Here is a 20,086-nt window from a genome sequence, read left to right on the forward strand (position 1 = left end):
ACTCCATCCTGTCTCGTTCTTCTGTCTCCCACTAACTCCATCCTGTCTCGTTCTTCTGTCTCCCACTAACTCCATCCTGTCTCTTTCTTCTGTCTCCCACTAACTCCATCCTGTCTCATTCTTCTGTCTCCCACTAACTCCATCCTGTCTCTTTCTTCTGTCTCCCACTAACTCCATCCTGTCTCGTTCTTCTGTCTTCCCACTAACTCCATCCTGTCTCTTTCTTCTGTCTCCCACTAACTCCATCCTGTCTCGTTCTTCTGTCTCCCACTAACTCCATCCTGTCTCTTTCTTCTGTCTCCACTAACTCCGTCCTGTCTCTTTCTTCTGTCTCCCACTAACTCCGTCCTGTCTCTTTCTTCTGTCTCCCCACTAACTCCGTCCTGTCTCTTTCTTCTGTCTCCACTAACTCCGTCCTGTCTCTTTCTTCTGTCTCCCACTAACTCCGTCCTGTCTCTTTCTTCTGTCTCCCACTAACTCCATCCTGTCTCGTTCTTCTGTCTCCCACTAACTCCATCCTGTCTCTTTCTTCTGTCTCCCACTAACTCCATCCTGTCTCGTTCTTCTGTCTCCCACTAACTCCATCCTGTCTCTTTCTTCTGTCTCCCACTAAATCCATCCTGTCTCGTTCTTCTGTCTCCCACTAACTCCATCCTGTCTCTTTCTTCTGTCTCCCACTAACTCCATCCTGTCTCGTTCTTCTGTCTCCCACTAACTCCATCCTGTCTCGTTCTTCTGTCTCCCACTAACTCCATCCTGTCTCTTTCTTCTGTCTCCCACTAACTCCGTCTGTCTCTTTCTTCTGTCTCCCACTAACTCCGTCCTGTCTCTTTCTTCTGTCTCCCACTAACTCCGTCCTGTCTCTTTCTTCTGTCTCCCACTAACTCCGTCCTGTCTCTTTCTTCTGTCTCCCACTAACTCCGTCCTGTCTCTTTCTTCCGTCTCCCACTAACTCCCTCTCTCTCGGGCTCTTCCTGGGGGTTTTGCTCCCAGGGCGTCAGCAGAACGGAGCAGACGAACCTCCCAGGCCTCTGTGCGCTGAGGGCACACGTGCTGCCATGCGGCGCACACACACACACGCGGCACACACACACACGCGGCACACACACGCCTGGCCCGGGCCCCTTTTGTGTGTGTGTGTGTGTGTGTGTCCATGCACGTTTCCCTGCCCTTTCCAGTCCCGTCTCTTGATCCTGACAAAAGCAACGGCATCATCGCTTCCTGTCCCCTACAAAGCCCCCTAACCTGAGTGTGTTATCCACCCCAGACCCCGTCCCAGCCTTCAAGTCGTGGCACGACGAGAGCGACAGCGGCGAGGCCCAGCTGTCCCCCCTGGCGGGGCCGCATGTGCACCCCCCCCTGGAGGAGGACACACACCCCCTGCTGGCACGCCGCTTCCTGGACTTCGGCCACAGCCAGCGCTTCCTGTCGCAGGACCCGACGCCACCTCGCCAACCAAGTCCCTGTCCTGCGGCAGGTGAGCGCCACACACACACACACACACGCGTGGCTGTCTTTGCCCACTAAGCACGTGGGAGGCGTTCAGGAACCACACGCACTCTGATGCCACCTCAGCGCCCAAAGCCTTGTGGGGAGGTGAGTGTGACACGCACACATGCAACATAGTGAAGTTGATTTGTGTGTGTGTGTGTGTCCTCAGGCCTCGGCGGGCCTCCTTTGGGTCCAAAGATAGCTCCAGGGCCGAGTCAGCCTCCCACCAGCTGACTAAGAAGCTCCAGAACCTCAAGAAGAAGATATCAAGCAGTTTGAGGATCAGTTTGAGAAAGACCGAAACTACAAGGTTAGTCAGCCCCTGCTGGGCTCAGGCTGACACGAAGCCTCACTCACCATCATCTCGAAACCCTCTTTCACAAGGGTCCAATCCTTCCCTGCCGTCATGCAAGGTTTTAAGTTTGTAGAAGCAGGTCTTATGAGTGTGGGGAGAAGAGCGTGTTGCAAACGCGTCCTGTCCTCACTGAAACACGTCGTCTTCTCTGGCCTTGTTCTCCCTTCCCCAGCCGTCTCACGGAGACAAGGCAGCTAACCCCAAGGTCCTCAAGTGGATGACAGATCTCACCAAGATACGCAAGCAGATCAAAGGTACGACCGCCTTCTCTCCCCCCCCCCGCCGGGCACCGGAGGGTGGGGGGGGGGTGTCGGAGGAGACATGGGGATTCTTTTTCTTTTGTGTCTTTTTGGGGTCATCCTGTTCCCCATGTCGGCAGCTGGGCCCCTGACCCTGTCTGCCCCCCCCCCCCCCCCCCCCCTCTCTCTCGTGGCGTTGGCGTGTTGTAGCAGGGCTGTCCCATCCCTGCATGCACACATGTCTTCCCCGTGTAGCCTCGTAGCCCTCCTTGTTGCTCGCACACACACATGTACACACTCTTCTTTCCTCTCCCCCCCCCTCCCACACACACACACCTTACTCCTTCTATTCCATGCAATCACTCCCAAGTTTATCCATTCCATGTCCGCTGAGATTTTTATTTTTTTGGAACAAGATTCAAGTTGGCCAATGAAGTTTTCTCTCTCTGTTTTAAAAAAAAAACGACCACAAAACACCCCAAAACGTGTTAACGCGGATGCCCGTGCCCCCCTCCCCCTCCGCCGGCCCTCCGACCCGACCCGCCTGCAGGACGGACCGCACCCGCCGCCCCCCAAAGGCTCCCTGAGACACCAGGCCGTGCTACACTCACACAGATGCCAGCTCCTCCACCACCACCACCACCACCACCCCTCCTCCCCTCCTCCTCCTCCTCCGCCCCCAACACACACCATAGCACACACGCACGCCCCCCCTACGCCTGTAGGACAGGCCTCGCATCTCAGTAAGTACCTTCCCCTCTCCTCGCGCCAGTAAGTAGAAACCACTCCATACTACTAGGCTTTCTAGCCTTTTTCTCTCTCGCTCTCTCTCTCTCTCGCTCGCTCTCTCTCTTGCTCTCTCTCTCCCGCTCTCTCCCGCTCGCTCTCTCTCTCTCGCTCTCTCTCCCGCTCTCTCTCTCGCTCTCTCTCTCTTGCTCTTTCTCTCGTTCATTCTCCTCTCTGATGACACCCATGATCAAACAGAGAGCCCGCTCCAGTTCATAGGGTTTGGAGCTGGGCTGATGTCCTCTTCTGAACGCCTTGAACTGTGGCTTAACTCATGTAACCGGGTGTATCTCTCTGGTGGCTGCCAATGGAACGTGCAGAGGGTAAATTATGATTAGGTGGAGACTGGAGAGGGACAGAGAGGGTGGTGGTGGGACAGTGTGGTCGGAGCAGCTATATCACTCCCTAGTCCAGAAGACGTGATCCTCTAGTCATGACGGGTGTGGTGTTTTGTCTGCTTAGGTCCTCCCCTGTTTGCTTGTTGTTGTGTGAGTGTGAGTTCACTGCACCACCACACCCCTCCTACATAAACACGTAGAAGCTCAACGTCTCCCCCCCCCCCTCTTCTCCCCTCCCCAGATGCAAAACACAAGGCAGAGAGCGAGCAGGGCCCTCTGACCCGCCCGCGGAGCAACACCCTGCCAAGAGCTTCGCTCCACGCTTGAGGCCCACGCGGCGGGGCCGGAGGAGGGCCGCGGCCAGGCGAGGCCCACGCGCCTGGAGACCCTGGAGCTCATCCAGCTGCGCGTGCGGGGCAAGAGGAGGAGGACGGCTGGCCCGAGGACACCAAGGTCAGTCTGGGGGGGGTCGAGCCAGTGGCGTCGTCTGGTTCTCTAGAAAGGAGTTTGCGAGTCGTTTACAAACGCGGGATTCCCCCTTTATCTGTGTTAGCCGTGGAGGGGGGGGGGGGGTGGGGGGGGGGGGGGGGAGGTGGAGGAGAGAGGGAGGAGCTGAGGTGTCAGAGTCGGAAATGCACGAAACACGGCGAGTCACGCCCGCTTTCGGTTTCTTCCCAGAAGATGAGCCGGGAGCAGCTGTCCAGCGAGAAGACAGTCCTCCAGAAGAACCTGCTGCACTACGAGGGCCTGCACGGCCGTCCTGTCACCCGCGACGAGCGCCTGCTCGCCAAGCCGCTCTACGACCGCTACCGCCTGGTCAAGCAGATGCTCACCCGCGCCAGCATCACCCCCATCACTGTACGTACCGCACGCTCTCGCTCTCCTGAACAACAACCCAAAGAGTCTGTGTTGCATTTCTTGTTCTCCAGTGCAAAAAAGTTGTAGACTATAAACATGACAGTTAACAATCTCCGCGTTGTCACAAATGTAGTAGTACCCTCTGTGTGTGTGTGTGTGTGTGTGTGTGTGTGTGTGTGTGTGTGTGTGTGTGTGTGTGTGTGTGTGTGTGTGTGTGTGTGTGTGTGTGTGTGTGTGTGTGTGTGTGTGTGTGTGTGTGTGTGTGTGTGTGTGTGTGTGTGTGTGTGTGTGTGTGTGTGTGTGTGTGTGTGTGTGTGTGTGTGTGTGTGTGTGTGTGTGTGTGTGTGTGTGTGTGTGTGTGTGTGTGTGTGTGTGTGTGTGTGTGTGTGTGTGTGTGTGTGTGTGTGTGTGTGTGTGTGTGTGTGTGTGTGTGTGTGTGTGTGTGCCGTATTTTACGGAAAATAAGAAGCGGCTTATAGGCAAAAAAGTGGCTTAGTCTCAAGATCTCTACAGACCGTGCAGCTAATTTAATTCTCAACAATTGAACGGGGGCTTATTACTTGAAAGAGGAATGATTCGTAATGAAAGTGAAAGTGCAGTTTATATTCAAGTGCGGCTTATACTCCGATTTACAAACTCAATGTCCTCATTCTGGGGGCTGTGCGGCTTATACACAATGCGGCTTATTTTCCGTAAAAGGCGGTAGTCTTGTAGTGTATATAACAGCCCTGTCTACCCTGCCATCGTCCCTCAGGTGTCCCCATCCAGCAAGAGACGAAGCCAGACGCTGCAGCCAATCATCGAGGGCGAGACGGCCCACTTCTGCGACGAGATCGAAGAGGAGGAAGAGGAGGGGGAGGCGGCGGAGGAGGCGGGGGAGGGGCGGGCCGGGGAGGAGGAGGAGGGGGAAGAGGAGGAGGGGGACACCAGCGGAGGAGAGATGCAGAGCTCCGGGTCCGACGTCATCATGTCCCTGGACCCTCTGGCCCCCCTCATGCCCCAGTCAGAGAGGGAGGGCTCCATCACGTCCCGCATGGAGGAGAGCTCCGGGAAGCTGGGCCTGGACCTGCGCCTGTCCAGCTCCAACGCCTCCTCAATGTAAGGTCACACACACAGGGGTGCATGCTATACATTGACATTAATCCCACACACACACATTCTGTTCCCTAGAGACACAGGTAGAGATTGGAAAGTTGGAACACGCATCATCAGATTAGCGAGCCCACGCAAACACCGCCTGGGTCCTTAGATTTGTTGTTGCCACGGGTCTTGTTTGAGGCTGATCTGACGTTTAGATACGCTCCCTCCTTCCTGTCCTCCCCTATCCCATAACTCCACAGGCCTGAGCTGCTGGAGCAGCTGTGGAAGGCTCGAGCAGAGAAGAAGAAACTGAGGAAGACCATCCGGGAGTTTGAGGATGTCTTCTATCAGCAGAACGGCAGGTGAGTTGAACGAGTGCGGGCGCACAAACCCATCTTCCCTCCTTCCCATGGCCACATACAACATGACATCAGATATTGTGTGGCGACAGACTGGTTCAAGAGGCAAAACAACACCTTATGCATGCCCAATTAGTTTGGGTCCTTGGTGAACACCTGGTGCGCAGCCACAGTGGCAGTTTGAAGGATAGCTAAAGAGCTCAAGCCCACACCGAGCAGACCCAGTATACAGAGTTAAGCTAACCACTCAAACACGACCTGTTTGACTAAACAAACCTGCCCGTTTGTTTTCCACTGATTTCATTTCCCCCCCTGAGGTATATCACCAGGTTATTTGCGAGGTGTGTTTACACAGCACAGTTGCCATTTTTCCTCTGAAACATGTCTAACCCTGCACATAGTAAATACGGCCATGCGGCGGTGCTAGGGTTGACCTTTGGATCTGTGGTTCTAGAAGACCCTTCCAGACGGTTCCCTGTTCACCATAGTGAGCGACAACATTGACTGTGATCCGGTGAGAGTGAGCGGTGGCAGGCAGATCTCCCAGGGCGGATAAGGGAGGCAGCTGATTACAGAGTAGGGGGCAGGAGGGTTAGTGATGTCCTCTACCAGGGGAGAACAGGATGCCAGGACGTCACAGTGGAGATTAGAGAACCTGTACGATAGGGGTGGGAATCTTTTGGTACCTCACGATTCGATTCTTGGGGTCACGATTCGAATAAAAATCGATTCACGGTAAAAAATAAAAAAATAAAAAAAGATTACTAAATATATATAATAGTTTGTTTGTTTTTTTACAATTTTTGAAATGTGTGAATCGCTAGAAGAATGAAGCGCGATTTGAATATGAATCGATTTGTTCCCCCACCCCTACTGTACGAGCAGAGGTCACCTAGACGCGTATAGTCTGCTGTGGAAATATACTGAAACGTTTAACCCAAAAACCACAACACAATGTTTCTACAAACTACAATGTTGCCGCTGAAAGGTTTTCTAGAAACACTGCCCTTATGTCTTCAGCCCTTGCAAATTCCATTGGAGTGGTCTACAACAGTAGAAACGCATCGATCCTTCTGACCCTTCCTCTCTCTCTCTCTGTCTCTCTCGTCCTCCAGGACTGTTCAGAAGGAGGACCGTGTGCCCATGCTGGAGGAGTACAGGGAGTACAAGAGGATCAAAGCCAAGCTGCGTCTGGTCGAGGTGCTCATTAGCAAGCAGGATTCCTCCAAGTCCATCTAGACAGACCCCCCCCCCCCCCCTACCCCTCCCCCCAGCCACACGCTGCACCTCCAGCCAGCCAATCAGCAAGCGAGCTCTGGCGTGACTTCATCATTCTCTCCCCCAATCAGCTAAACCCCTCCCATCCCAGTCAGCAGCCCACATATCAAGCTTAACCCCCTCAATAACCCCCTTTTTTTCTTTCTTTCTTGTGAAAGAGTACTTGTCATTTTCATCACAACCTCCACATCTAACATTCAAGTTTCTCTTGTTTATGTTTAGTCTCTCCCCCCCCCCCTCTTATTTATGTTTATTTTGTAGATTTTTGTGTTTGTTTTTTTTTGTGCACAGTAGTTTCTCATACTGAGAAGTGTTTGATGATAGAAGACAGAAGCTGGTACTTAGTTGTTGCTGAATAGTTTGACCATCTTCATGGATGTAGCAATCCCTCCCTCTAAGTGATGGGATTGGTCATCTTAGTTGTCAGACTCACTTAGACTCCCGCCCTGAACTCCCATCTCACCTCTCTGGAAGGAGGCAGTGGGGTTTTTTGGAGAACAGAAAGAGTTGTGTGCATGTATTCTTGTCAAATCGCTATGTACACATTGCTAAGTTAAACTATGTCACTTTTTTGTTCTTGAATGAAGAACTACTTTTCAAGTAAAAAGAAAAAGGAAAAAAAAAAAAAAGGAAAGGAAAGAACCTACTGTATTGAGTATGTTACATCCTGGTTCTTTGTATATTATGAATCCTTTGCTAGTGAGGAAACTGAGTTCATCAGTTAAGGATTGGTTTGTGCTGAGGTAAATCTTGGTTCTTTTGTAAATCTTGGGTCACCTTTTTCCATACAGAGGGGAATGATGAGGTACACTATTCAGTTGTGAAAGGGAAAACGGTTGATATTAGTGTTGATCTCGTATGCTTGGTTTCTATTCTCCGCAATAATGTTGGAGCGCTTTGACTCTGGCTTATAAATATGTATATATCTATTAACGTGTGTTTGTTTTTTTATGAGTGTTCAGGGTTTGTGGCGTTGTCGAGTTTGTTGTGTGAGGTGTGACTGAGGGAGTAATAGGTGTGATAACATCCATCACATACGGCTCAGCTAGAAACATCAGTGTTAAATGCAGGGCCACAGTCGAGTTCTGGAGGAGAGGACACCTCAGTTATCTACAATCAGTCAGCTGTGTGTGGCTGGCAGACTGGCAGAGGAACAGGCAGACAACTTTCCAACGGCAACACAACAGTTGGCTTGAGTAGGCGTGTTTAGCAGGAAATGCCGTCTCACGGAGGAAGGCTCCATCCTCATGTCTTGTGGCCGATGTCTTTTGAGGATGGCTATTTATAAATCTCCTCATTGGCCAATTATAAGTCCTGAGCTGGGGGCCAAGCAGGTTGACATGACAACCTGTCTTAATCCTATTTCAGCCACAGGCATGTAGACACAGGCTAGGGTGTTTGTGAGGTGTGCACTCCTTGCGACGGGTGTGTCCAGCACTTAAACTAGGGAGGACACCTTGTTTGAGGAAGTACACAGGAAGGTAACTTGTCTGCTGTAACAATATGGGGTGACATACCTTTTGGCTTGTGTGTTGTAAAACGAACCCAGGGAAGTTCTATTCTACCCTGACCTGGTAGGATAGTTTCGGTTGACACAGAACTGTTACATACTGAAGTCTAAGGGGGTGGGATGAGGAGGAGGGAAGTTATTTGCACAGCATTCCGAGAATGCAGCCCTTGTTTCTGTCGGTTGTTTTTACGTTTTGTTTTTTTGTTTCATTTAAAAAGCACTACTTGGACCTGAAGGATGTATGTCAGAAAAGCTTTCAAGTTTTCAAACAATTTAGTTTGCCCTCCCCCTCCTCGCCCAACCCCATCAGCTTTTTACTTCCTGTGATGTTGAAACCATGCTTTTGTATTGATTGTTCATGTTCTCACTAATATATATAAATATATATCTATATTAAGCAAAGTAGCAATGTATCTGCTTAAAAAGAAACCTGCTAATGTTTTGTATGAGCTAGATTAGCTAGTAGTTGACTTGCATGGTATAAATGACAATTTGTATTGGTTTCTATTTTTGTGCCATGAAGATGAAGCAATAAGATGAACATCGAGGGGTGTGGCAGAGGGGCCTCGGTCGGTGCAGTTTACCACTCAAGTTGTCAGCACAATGTCCCGTTCACTAGCTTCAAAACCAAATAACAGACAAACTATGGAAGTGTTACGTATGGACGGTGGCCAAACCACTCGCACCATTCTATGAATAATGAAGTTCATAAGGGCTTTTTTAGTTTGAATCCCCCCCACCACCACCCTCCCTGTATTGTTTAGCATTGTGCGTACAACGAGTGGTAAAGATCATGTGAGGCCTCTGGGTTGTGATGGATGTATACTGACCTTGTTCATAGCCCCACTGATCCAGACTGCCCAGCTCGCACGCATGGCTCACGCACGTTTCCACGGCAAACGAGGGGCGGGTGAGACATCAGCTTATATACAATAGCTCCATCCCCTCAGTCTCTATATGTGGAACTGTGTTTTACATCTATACGCTGGATGTATATTATCTGCATAACTGTTTTCTGTGAATGCTTTTTTTTTTTCCTCTTATCAACAATGATTAAAGTACAATCAGTAATAATGTACATTTGAAATGCAGACAAAATAAAGATTGTAATTTACACATTTCTATGGTTTGTCTTTCATGGATTGAGTCAACTTGTATTGTGGGTAATTTGCCCACAACAGCCATGTTACACGAACAGCTATTAAGACACAATGGGAAATCTTTAAGGCACAGTCAATGTGACTGCAGTTATCCAAATGTTGCAATGTTTAAACAAGCCTTTCGGATAGAATGGCAGTATCTAATTCCCCACTCTTCCCTGAAGAAAGTGCTGACATTCTCCGATTATAAATTACACGATATACTTGAAGCCTGATGCGTACTCTAATCACATGCAGTTACATGTATATTTAGACGGACGACAAATCACAGGAAGAAACTGAATGAAAAGTCGAGAAAACAATACAGATGCTTCCATACAGGTGCGCTGCATGACGCAATCAAAACAATGAACACCCTTCTGTGTCATGGTGGTGGCCTGTACATTTACATTTAGTCATTTAGCAGACGCTCTTATCCAGAGCGACTTACAGTAAGTACAGGGACATTCCCCCGAGGCAAGTAGGGTGAAGTGCCTTGCCCAAGGACACAACGTCAGTTGGCATGACCGGGAATCGAACTGGCAACCTTCGGATTACTAGCCCGACTCCCTCACCGCTCAGCCAACTGACTCCCAAAGAGAAACATATCTGGGAGGCACGGTGGCAAGAGGTAAAGATCTTGAGTGACTGAAGGACAGATGGCAGGAGCTTCAGTCTACTAGTCGCTTTGGATAAAAGCGTCTGCTAAATGAATAAATGTAAATAAATGTAAATGTACTCAAGTACTTCAACAAAGAATACTTTGTTGCGTCCCATCTGGTCTGTGTTTAGATTTATGGTAGAGAGCAGTAAAGAGGGATGTTATGGTAGGGATGCAGTTCATAAACTCAGACCAACACACAATTGATAATTCAGTGGCACAAATCCATAGGCACACTGGTCAACAGACATGAGGGGAGAAAGGGGATACAGTCATCCTTCACCATATTCTCGATAATTGAGAAACTGCACGTGTGGCGTGCACCAGGAGAGCGGTACAGGTCTGAAGGCTTCACCCCCACACTGACAGGATCCAGTCCTGAGAGAAGTGCAAAAAACAGGAAGCCTGGAGACGGAGCGGAGATATCCAGCCTTGCAGGGGCTTGGTAACGATGAGAGATGTTGGTAGGGTTATGATGTGACTGCTGCCATCTAGGGGTGACTTTGAATATTGATCTGTGACTGATCAGAACAACAGTGCTTGTGTCACGTGACTGAATATCCAGCTGAGCCGCAACAGAAGGCTGATGTCCTGACCTTCACACACACATTCTACATGACTGCTCTCAAATCAGCATGAGCTTTCTATCATTCATATTCTGTTATCATACCTCTAGTCTTCCATCCTTTCCTATTCTAAACCCTTTTCGGAATCCCAATTTTCCCTCGATTCTCTCACATACTTAGATAAACGTACAGCGCAAGTGACATCATATTCCTACCAGGAGCCTAAGAGAATGGTATGAAACCTGAACCTTGTAAAATGGTTTATTTGTATACATATTAGTTAAATCACAGAAAAACCAACATTGTTCCGATATAAGAAATCCCTTTAGAATGGATTTGACAGTATAGTGTTGACCACGTTGACCACAATGTCGTCTCAGTTAAATATATATTTAAGACCTCTCATCCTTTATCTTGTATTCTTGCTGGAACACAAAGACACAGATTGAGACGGTTTCTGAATACATCCTCCCCTGTTCTCTGCTTTGATGTTATGGAAAAATATTTAAACCAGGACAGTCATAACTTGTGGACAATTCTCCACTCTGCACCTTGGGACTTCAGCAGAGTGGGGCTTAGTGAGTGATAGTGACTGATATGCTTTAATATAGAGAATATCAAACCACTCCACAAACACACCTACATTCATGACTGCTTTCCTGGGATTTCACCACGACATGAATAGTGTGACGATAGGTCATGAACATGACCAATGTAAACATCTGTTAATGTCCCCAATATCTCTTGACCAGTTCAGCAACATCATGACTGGACTGAATGGGAGACTGTAAAACTTCCATCTGGTCTTACAGCAGGCTAGCAGAGCTGGCATTTTAACTCCTATTCAATCCTTTGAAGATTTCTAGCACTAGCACATTTTGGAAAGGCCCAAAAGCCCATGTAGAGTTTCTTGACCTTCTGGGAGAGATTGTCTAAGAAGATCTAAGACCACTTTTTGAAAAAGTAGAAGGTTAAAAAAAGGACACAGCAAATTGTAGCAGGACATCCAATCCGGTCCCCACTTACACAGAACATAGAACTGTGAACCATAGAACAATGATGGCTCAGTCGACTGCATTCCAGAATGCTGCTTCATTCTACGTGCCCCCTTTTACCTCCTCCTACAAAGCTAAAAGGGCTGCGTTCAGGTCTTCTTAGATTTCACCTGCTTCTTTACACTCATCCTGGCATTCAGAGCGGAAGAAACCACAGGATGCATGAAAGACACCACCAATAGGAAACGGAACAGGCCCAAGTTAACGTCAAAGTTCAAAATGACAAACAAGGTTCGTTCCTGTGGCACAGTTGTTTGGAGTAAAGCCGTCACTAAGGATCTGGAGATCTTAAGATGAGGTAACAAGAGGTGTGTGTTCTGTCCATCGTTACTGGAACCAAGACCAAACTCCACACCACTGCTCAAAATATTGAAGCAAAATCCTAAGATGTTTGAAGGAAGATTCAGATGGTGCACAAAACAATTATGATTAAAATACTACAATTAAATATTCACTATAGAGACACTTTTAGTACATCTCACCTTGATATAATATTCAATATACAAGTTGAAATTAAACATTATACAAGTTCCCTATGACGTTTAAAATCATCATCCTCCATTATTCTGCGAGACAGAACAATTCCAACACAAAAACATTAGTGCCTCTTCTTTTCAGAGAGGGTATTTCAGTGACTTGTGAAAAACCTACAGTATCTTTACTGAAGTTCCTATCTGGAATGGGTGAAACTGAAATAAGTTGTTTGGTCATTTCATCAACAGACAAGTTGTCAACATCCAGTATACTAGGAAAACAACAAAAGCGCTAATGCATTTCGTCCACTTCCTGGTGTGGGCTTTGCAAGTTTGGCACATCTCTGACCTAGACAAAGGTTTGCATTTTAATTGGCCCTTTGACTCCTGTCCAGCTATTGGCAAGTCCACCGAGTTCCAGATCCTCCTGTTTGTCTATTGGCTACTGGACTAGAGAGTGAGAGTCCCAGGTAGCTGAAGCTGTGTTTATTGCATCACATGAGCAGATTAGTAGTGTAGCGTGGTTCTAGTGGAGAAAGTCCCTGGGTTAGCTCAAAGACGTCTTCTCCACTGGTTGTTTCTGCCTGGAAACTCTTGCAGTTGCTGCCACATGGCATAATGTTCCACAAACCCGTCCTGGGCACCGCGCCAATATGTCTATCCCACCTGAAATGGCTGTTGTCTGTGTTTAGCAGAGCAACACTCTAAAGTCCTGGGGGGGGGATCAGTCGAAATGGGAGCCAGTGTTCCCACCTGCTCTCTGAGTCTCCTCCCGTTTCTTGTGCTTTTCATCCCGTCACTCTGCCGCTTGTGCCCCACCAGGCCACATTCAGACCGGAATGTTCCGGGACACTGGCAAGTCAGGTGGCTGCGGGGTGAGTAGAGGATTGGCTGGCTGGTGGAGGTGTCAGAGGTGGCCTGGTTGGTTCAGACATCTGTATGTGCCTGGGAGAGGCTCCCTGGTGCTGGATGGGGGGGCCGGCCCAGGGGGGCTGGTAGTCATAAAGGCTTGTCTATCACTGATACGCCTGCAAAGGTGGAAAGGAAGGGAGGAAAAATCAGCTGCTTGTCACGGTACGAGACAGACACAGTGCTGCTATCATACTCATCTCATTCCTTAATAACCACTCGATACACGCTGAATAGGCAGGTTTAACAGAAACCCAAGCGTTAGCGGTTTCTTGGCTGGGCGTTGTGCAGATGGGAGTGCGAGGCTCTGACCTGCGTAGCTGCGCCCGTTGCTCATGTTGGTGGGGATCAGGCTCCATTTGTCCGTGGCAGGGTTGTAGAACTCCACCGAGGACAGGTTGCAGGAGCCGTCATCCCCGCCGATCACGTACAGAAGCCCGTTAATGGCGCTCACCCCTGCAATGTGGAGATGGCTTCAGACGCGTCGCGAGACAAACGCGACACAAACACACACACGACCGACGCGACGGCCCCGTTTGGGAGGAGCGGTGCCGGCGCGCCTCGTTCTGGAGAACAGCAGGAGAGAGAGAGAGGGCTGGTCCGGGGGGGCGGGGCGGATCTCACCTGCGTTTCGGCGACACATGTTCATGTCGCAGGCTTGCCTCCAGGCGTTGGCCGAGGGGTCGTACACCTCCACGCTCTTCCTCACCAGCGGCCCGTCGTGGCCCCCGGCCGCGTACAGCTGCCCGCTGAGCACGCCCACACCTGAGCACCACACACGCACACAACGCCGCGCTTCACTTAGCGGCTCACGGGGCGGGGGGGAGGGGGAGGCCCGCGCGGGGAGGGCTGCGTACCTGCTCCGCTGCGCCGGGTGCTCATGTCGGCCACGAGGCTCCACTGGTTGCTGCCGGGGTCGTAGCGCTCCACCGTGCTCAGGCACTGACGCGACGCACCGTCGTAGCCGCCCACGGCGTACAGCTTCCCTGTGGCGCGGCCAAACGACACAACACTGAGGGACACTGCGACCCGAACAGACACACACACGCACACACAGTGTGGTTGGCGTCTTACCGTCCACCACCCCCACTCCCACACTGCTTCTCCTGGTGTTCATGGGAGCTACGAACATCCACTCGTTGGTCTTGTAACTGAACGCCTCCACTGAAGACAGACCTGTGGAAGAGAAGAGGGGAGGGAAAAGGGAAGGAAGGAAGAAGAGGGGAATAACGGTGAATAAAGGGACAAAGCTAATGGGTGTGATAGTGAGCCATGTATGGAGTTGGGAGATGTTTGTGTGTGTGTGTTTGTATGTGTGTGTGTGTGTATATGTGTGCGCGCACCACGCACCAGTGCTGCCATCGAAACCCCCAATGGCGTACAGCAGATCGCCCAGCACAGCCGCCCCCAGGGTGCTGCGCCGCTCTTGCATGCTGGGAACTGTAGTCCACTGGTCCCGGACGCCGTCGTACGCGTCTACCGTCCGGACGCGTAGCGAGCCGTTGAACCCGCCCACCGCGTAAACGCGGCCCGCCATGAAAACCACGCCTGGGGAGGGAACGAGGGGGCGGGGAGGTGGCGATGAGCAGACATGGGAAAGAAAAGTGATGAAAAGGGGAAAGGAGAGAGAATGAATAATGTAAGGACAAAGAGATGGTATGGCTGATTGATGGCTTGTCACTGACAACGTTTCCATTTCAGTTGAGAGGAACGCTAAAGTCAATTCCCACAGGGTAGAGGTGTGTCGGGGGGGATGAGGGCGTAGAGGTGGAGGGTGAGATCAGAGTGGAAAGGGAAGCAGGAGTTAGAGGGAGAGAGAGTGTCTCACCCGCTCGACAGCGTCTGGACGGCAGGTCTGCCACCTGATACCAGCGGTCCTCCTGGAAGTCATAACACTCCACACTCCGGATGGCCTTGGGGGCCTGGCCTCCCACCACAATCATCACCTGGTGGCACGGGGGCACACCATTTGTCTGTGTGTGTGTGGTACAGTCTCTGTGCTCTTGTTATGGCAGACCATTTGTCTGTGTGTGTGTGTGTGTGTGTATGTGGGTGTGTATTTGTATGTGTGTGTGTATATTTGTATGTGTGTGTGTGTGTGTGTATATATTTGTATGTGTGTGTGTGTGTATATTTGTATGTGTGTGTGTGTACCTTGGGCAGGCTGATGGGCGTGCGTGGCCTCGTGCGGTCAGTCTTGATGAGGTGCCTCTGGTCTGCGGGGAGGAGGTGGTACTTCATGGCTTCGATCAGGAAGTCCTTACACGTGTTGTTGTTCTTGATCAGAGCCTCTTCTTCCACGATCTGTGGAACACACAACCACTTAGACGCACTAGGTTTTCCGCCATGCACACACTAAATCCTGTTTGTACGTGGGTGTGAGGGTGTGTGCGTGTGCTTGCACACCTGCACCAGGTAATCTCTGGTGAGGAGGGGCAGACGGACGTGCTCCATCAGCTGGGGCATGTGTTCCAGCCGGGCTTCCTTGTTGTGCTTGATCCAGGCAATCATGGCCTCGAACACCTGGAGCACACACACACACACACACACACACACACACACACAGGGCTGCTTCTTAAAGAGATATTGATCTCGACAGGTATCCCCCATGAATAAATAAGGGTTATAAATAGGGATAATTCCGGTGCTTGATGCTGATGTAGAACACTCTATAAAACACACACCTGTGACCACATTTCATTTCATACTGACTATCCGTGATGGAATATCACTCTAACAATTGCACATTTAATGGTGATGTCCTGAATTTTTTTAATAATCACCCCAATCCTTAAAGCCTGTATGCTGTCCTGTGTTGCTTGGCAACCATTTTTCAGTCTTGAGAAACCATATTGCGAACTATAGAACGAATTGATGTCGCTGTGTGATTATTATTTTGTGGAATACTACTTGGTAGTCTATAATAACCATTTTAGTAACCGTGTCATAAAACAGTAAGCCCTTTGAAGCCCAGGTTTTAAAACAGGTAGGCGTTGCTATGCACGACACGAAGAAGTGAAATCTAAGCCTCTCGTGGTATATTGATTAATTAAAAGACTGATTATATAATATCTTGGGGCACAGTCTAAATCACTGTCTATCAAAAAGCATATGATGGGTTTAAGCGTAATGGTCTTGTTTTGTCAATCTATGTGTGGCAAGGCAGTTAAGTGCTGACATGTTTCAAGGGAGAGAAAGAGAATCTGGTGTAGTTTATCAGCTACTGTTCCTCATCCCCACACACAGACACAGACAGCATGTGTGCTACTCTCCTATCTCTCCCCTCCCACACAGAGATCACTAAAATCTGGACTGTGTGTAGAGGAGAGAACACTATGCCATATCATACGGGAGCTGCTGTGCTGGAACAATCCGGAACCCCCACCTTTTCTTCGGTGGACACTGTGAGCTTGTCACTGGATATCAGACTGCACACCTGCTGCAGGGTCAGGCCCAGGAACTCCTCACCCAGCATCACCTCACAAAAATGCTGCTCTGTTGACACACACACACACACACACACACACAGCTACACGCATGAGGACAGACAAAATACTGACGTTTTCTTCCTCATCTCCCATCCTCTAAACGAGACCCCACTAGGTTTCTCCTTTCCCTGACCGAATAGATGGGAAGACCTGGGAGATGATCAGCCAAAACAAACAATAATATAACCCATCATTGTTCCCGCCTCTCTCTGTGGAGGCCTCGGGCAGAGTGCTCCTCCAGCCCTGCAGGGCCCCTGGCTGCGTGCCTCACCAGGGCCCCTGGCTGCGTGCCTCACCAGCATATGCGTGGGACTGGTCGAGCAGCTGGGTGCAGGTGTGCAGGTCAGCGAAGGCTCGGATGCCCAAGCAGTTGGTGGGGTGGAGCTGGCTCTGCAGGAACTCACAGCACACCTGTCTGACATCCATGAGCTGGAGCAGGCTGGCGGCAGGTAACAGCACCTACACAGGGGACACAGATACTAAACTGCAAGTCGACATAAGGCTCCAGTTTCATGTATAAAAAAAAGAAAAGAAACACAAGACACACATTGAAACACAATGGGGGATAGGGAGGCACCTTCAAGAAAAACACAGATAAGACCCTTGGAGTGGGAAACATCCAAATATGGTCTATGCTGAAGGTTACCATATTATGACTTTTAGTACCATTATCTATGAGCTGACAGATTTACGATTGCTGAACAATGCTTTACCGAAAGTAGCATAATATTTCTATCAATGGTGATTCAGTGGTTATGAAGTGACGAAGGTCAGTATGTGCTTTGGTCTCAGGAAGGCTTTGTGACTTGTGTGGTTTCAAGGCTTCTAGCCTGAGTCTGCTGCAGGGGACGTTTTACACATATTGCACATATCTCTGTCTCTACAAAGGCAGACAGAATCTAGGTCATTCATTCAAAGGCTTTTATTCAGTTTATTATTATTGCATTTTTCCCTTGGGTATGAGGAGAGATGGGCTGACCTGTAGAGGTTGTACCACACAGCTGTAGCACACTTCTAAAGGCACCAAACAGACTGACTGACTGACAGACTGACAGACTGACTGACGCGCACACACACACACACAAACACGAATGGACGCGTACACATCCAAAAACGGTTACACACAAGAAGACACACTTAACAGGGTAAACTTTGCACACAAACACACCCAAGAGGATCAGATCCCGCAAATGCCTCAATACATTACACACTTCTCCCCTCTTTCTCCCACAAACACACACACGCTGCAAACACAGGGAGGATTTCCTGTCTCTCCATGCACATTTCCTGATCTAATAATGAGAGGAAATGCCCAGCCTTTTCAAGCTCTGGGCAGCTGATCTGCCAGAGGGGGGGGGGGGGTGTTGAAGACTACAGGAAAGGCAAAGAGAGCCAATAATACGCCACATGATCCTCCACAGCTACTCCCATAACAACGGAGTCCTGGGTAATAATACAGCATGAAATTTTATTATTTTGACTATGGCCAAGACTACAGGTGCTTGTTTGTCCTTTTTTGCTCCTTCTTCTCCCTATTGATGTTAGAATTGGGATATGAGAGGGAGTGTGTTCACCTGAACGTTGTCCTCAGTCACCTGGATTTCGGCGGTGTAAATGTAATCCACCAACATCCTCAGGGTGTGACCGTCCACATCCCTGATCTCCACCTGCTGGGCAGTACTCTCACTCATGGCCCCTATACACACACACACACACACCCACCCACACACGTGGAGAGAGGAAGGTAGAGACATTCTTGTGAAATCTTTCGAGGGACAAAAGATCAAACTCAACACAAATATTCGACTGGGATAATAAATAAAAAAATGTCACTCTTCCCAACTACGCACCTGTAAACATGGCACAGAAGTACGGGCTGCATGCAGCCAGGACAACCTTGTGGGCCTCCACCTGTATGTTTCCTGCTACGAGGAGCACGTCACATAGCATCTTTTTACTGGGATCACAGGAGAAACATGATCAGGCTTTATCCCCATCACACACAATGGACACTGCATGGACATGATGTGTGGACACTAGCTCGATATACAAAGACCTGCAAGTTGACTGTCCTCGCATTTATATGTTCAATCAATCAATATTTATAGAGCATGTTTAAAAACAACCATGGTAGACCAAAGTGATGTACAAGAAGTACACAGTTGATCCCCACTTTGCTGAAACATCTGTCTAGTCTTCTGGGGAGGCTTTCCAATAGATGTCAGAAATGTGATGCAGGATTTCCTTCCATTCAGCCATAAAAACATCAGTGACTAATGTTGGGTGATGAGGGCATGGCTTGTGCTGATGCTGCTCCCCAAGGCAGTTCGGAACTAGTGTGTGTTGCAACTGACCCTTTTCATTAACTTCAGCACTAATTTAAAGGGATGTCCACACAAAACAAGTCCTTCTGGACATACAATGTACCTATATTGGCATTGGTTAAAGAAACTGTGAAGGCATCTAGTCATCTACCTCCTCAAGTCATTCATCAGCTGAAACGCTTTCCTCATGTGGGTGTGGTTGAAGGTGTGCATCCCCGCATCCATGGCATCCTCCTCTGAGTCCCAGTTCTTGGACCCGTCGGTCTCTCGACTGATTAGGGATAAACTGAACATGAGCAGGATTACACAAGGATCTTGAATGCCTTGAATGAAACGTTCATCAGTGCTTACTCCTACACACAAATATACGAGTAGTTACTGTCTCTTACTGCAGTCACAAGGCATCTATTTTTGGTTGTTGTTGGTTTGTTGCTTAACTATACATTACAAAACCAACAGTACCCTCTGTATGAACGCTCTGTGCTGGCTTGCTAGTAGAAACTACCCCTCTCTAAACTGGACGTAAGATGAGTGTTGATGGCTAACTAGCTTGGCTATCTAAAAAATAAACTGGACACGTCGTGAGGGGACACATTTCATATTACTGTAAGTGCTTTCCCTTTGTGGACCGTGCAACCTACAATTATGCATAAAAAGCATGTCACAGGAATGCAGTTGTGATCAAACTTGTTAATATTATTGGTAGCTAGCCTAGCTAGCTAATGTCTCCACAGCTTAAAAAGCTTGCAGAGGTTAGCTTAGCTGGCTAGTTAGTTTTAACGTGAGCTTAGCACCAATAGCTACAAGCAACCCCGTAAATATCCAGTTCTCGTACTTGTGTTATCTGTAAAGAAACCATGCGGTATATTATTCCACAGATGAAGCTATGATGATGCCAATCAATAGAATACTGTCTGTATTTGAACATTAAAGAAACTTACCCTATCGTCACACAGTCCATCATTGAGGTGCAGCTCCGTACATGAGCAGCACCGCCCAGGCTGGTTACGGCCTGGCTGTGCACAATAAGTTCGAAGTCCAGCAACACTACTGTTGAAGGATAGGAGACTAGTTTCCTAGTATATTGCAAGGGTAGCTTATTAGCTAAACTCTTCACGACATTTTCCTGCTTCTATTGTCCATCATTTATTCTCTACTACACAGTTTTACAGAAATG

At 49.1% G+C, this 20,086-nt stretch overlaps 2 protein-coding genes across 3 annotated transcripts in view; one reads left to right on the forward strand and one right to left on the reverse strand.

Annotated features, from left to right (window-relative positions):
- Positions 1 to 9,412, forward strand: part of fam13b (family with sequence similarity 13 member B) — a 30,618-nt gene extending 21,206 nt beyond the window's left edge. The window contains 12 exon segments of the mRNA XM_067247385.1: positions 1,268 to 1,435; positions 1,438 to 1,477; positions 1,661 to 1,754; positions 1,757 to 1,801; positions 2,019 to 2,100; positions 3,451 to 3,520; positions 3,522 to 3,631; positions 3,634 to 3,662; positions 3,888 to 4,067; positions 4,822 to 5,165; positions 5,408 to 5,509; positions 6,622 to 9,412. Of these exon segments, the coding sequence (XP_067103486.1) occupies positions 1,268 to 1,435; positions 1,438 to 1,477; positions 1,661 to 1,754; positions 1,757 to 1,801; positions 2,019 to 2,100; positions 3,451 to 3,520; positions 3,522 to 3,631; positions 3,634 to 3,662; positions 3,888 to 4,067; positions 4,822 to 5,165; positions 5,408 to 5,509; positions 6,622 to 6,745 (1,388 nt within the window). The 3' untranslated portion in view covers positions 6,746 to 9,412.
- Positions 9,413 to 10,905: 1,493 nt separating this feature from the next.
- Positions 10,906 to 19,954, reverse strand: klhl3 (kelch-like family member 3). Of its 2 annotated transcripts, none has more exons than XM_067247353.1 (15): positions 19,851 to 19,954; positions 19,061 to 19,195; positions 18,436 to 18,542; positions 18,160 to 18,281; positions 16,882 to 17,044; positions 16,483 to 16,592; positions 15,504 to 15,620; positions 15,252 to 15,401; positions 14,926 to 15,043; positions 14,448 to 14,645; positions 14,172 to 14,273; positions 13,955 to 14,083; positions 13,722 to 13,862; positions 13,410 to 13,553; positions 10,906 to 13,216 (listed from the first exon to the last, which is right to left on the reverse strand). In XM_067247353.1, the coding sequence occupies exons 1-15, from the start codon at positions 19,871 to 19,873 to the stop codon at positions 13,188 to 13,190; spliced, it is 1,788 nt and encodes a 595-aa protein (XP_067103454.1). In that variant the 5' UTR covers positions 19,874 to 19,954; the 3' UTR covers positions 10,906 to 13,187. The 2 variants fall into 2 exon arrangements, with proteins under 2 accessions (XP_067103454.1, XP_067103455.1); XM_067247354.1 differs by having other exon boundaries at positions 19,061 to 19,180; positions 19,851 to 19,917.
- Positions 19,955 to 20,086: the final 132 nt, after the last annotated feature.

This window comes from Osmerus mordax, chromosome 12 (genome assembly GCF_038355195.1).
Source record: "Osmerus mordax isolate fOsmMor3 chromosome 12, fOsmMor3.pri, whole genome shotgun sequence".
NCBI lineage: Eukaryota > Metazoa > Chordata > Actinopteri > Osmeriformes > Osmeridae > Osmerus > Osmerus mordax.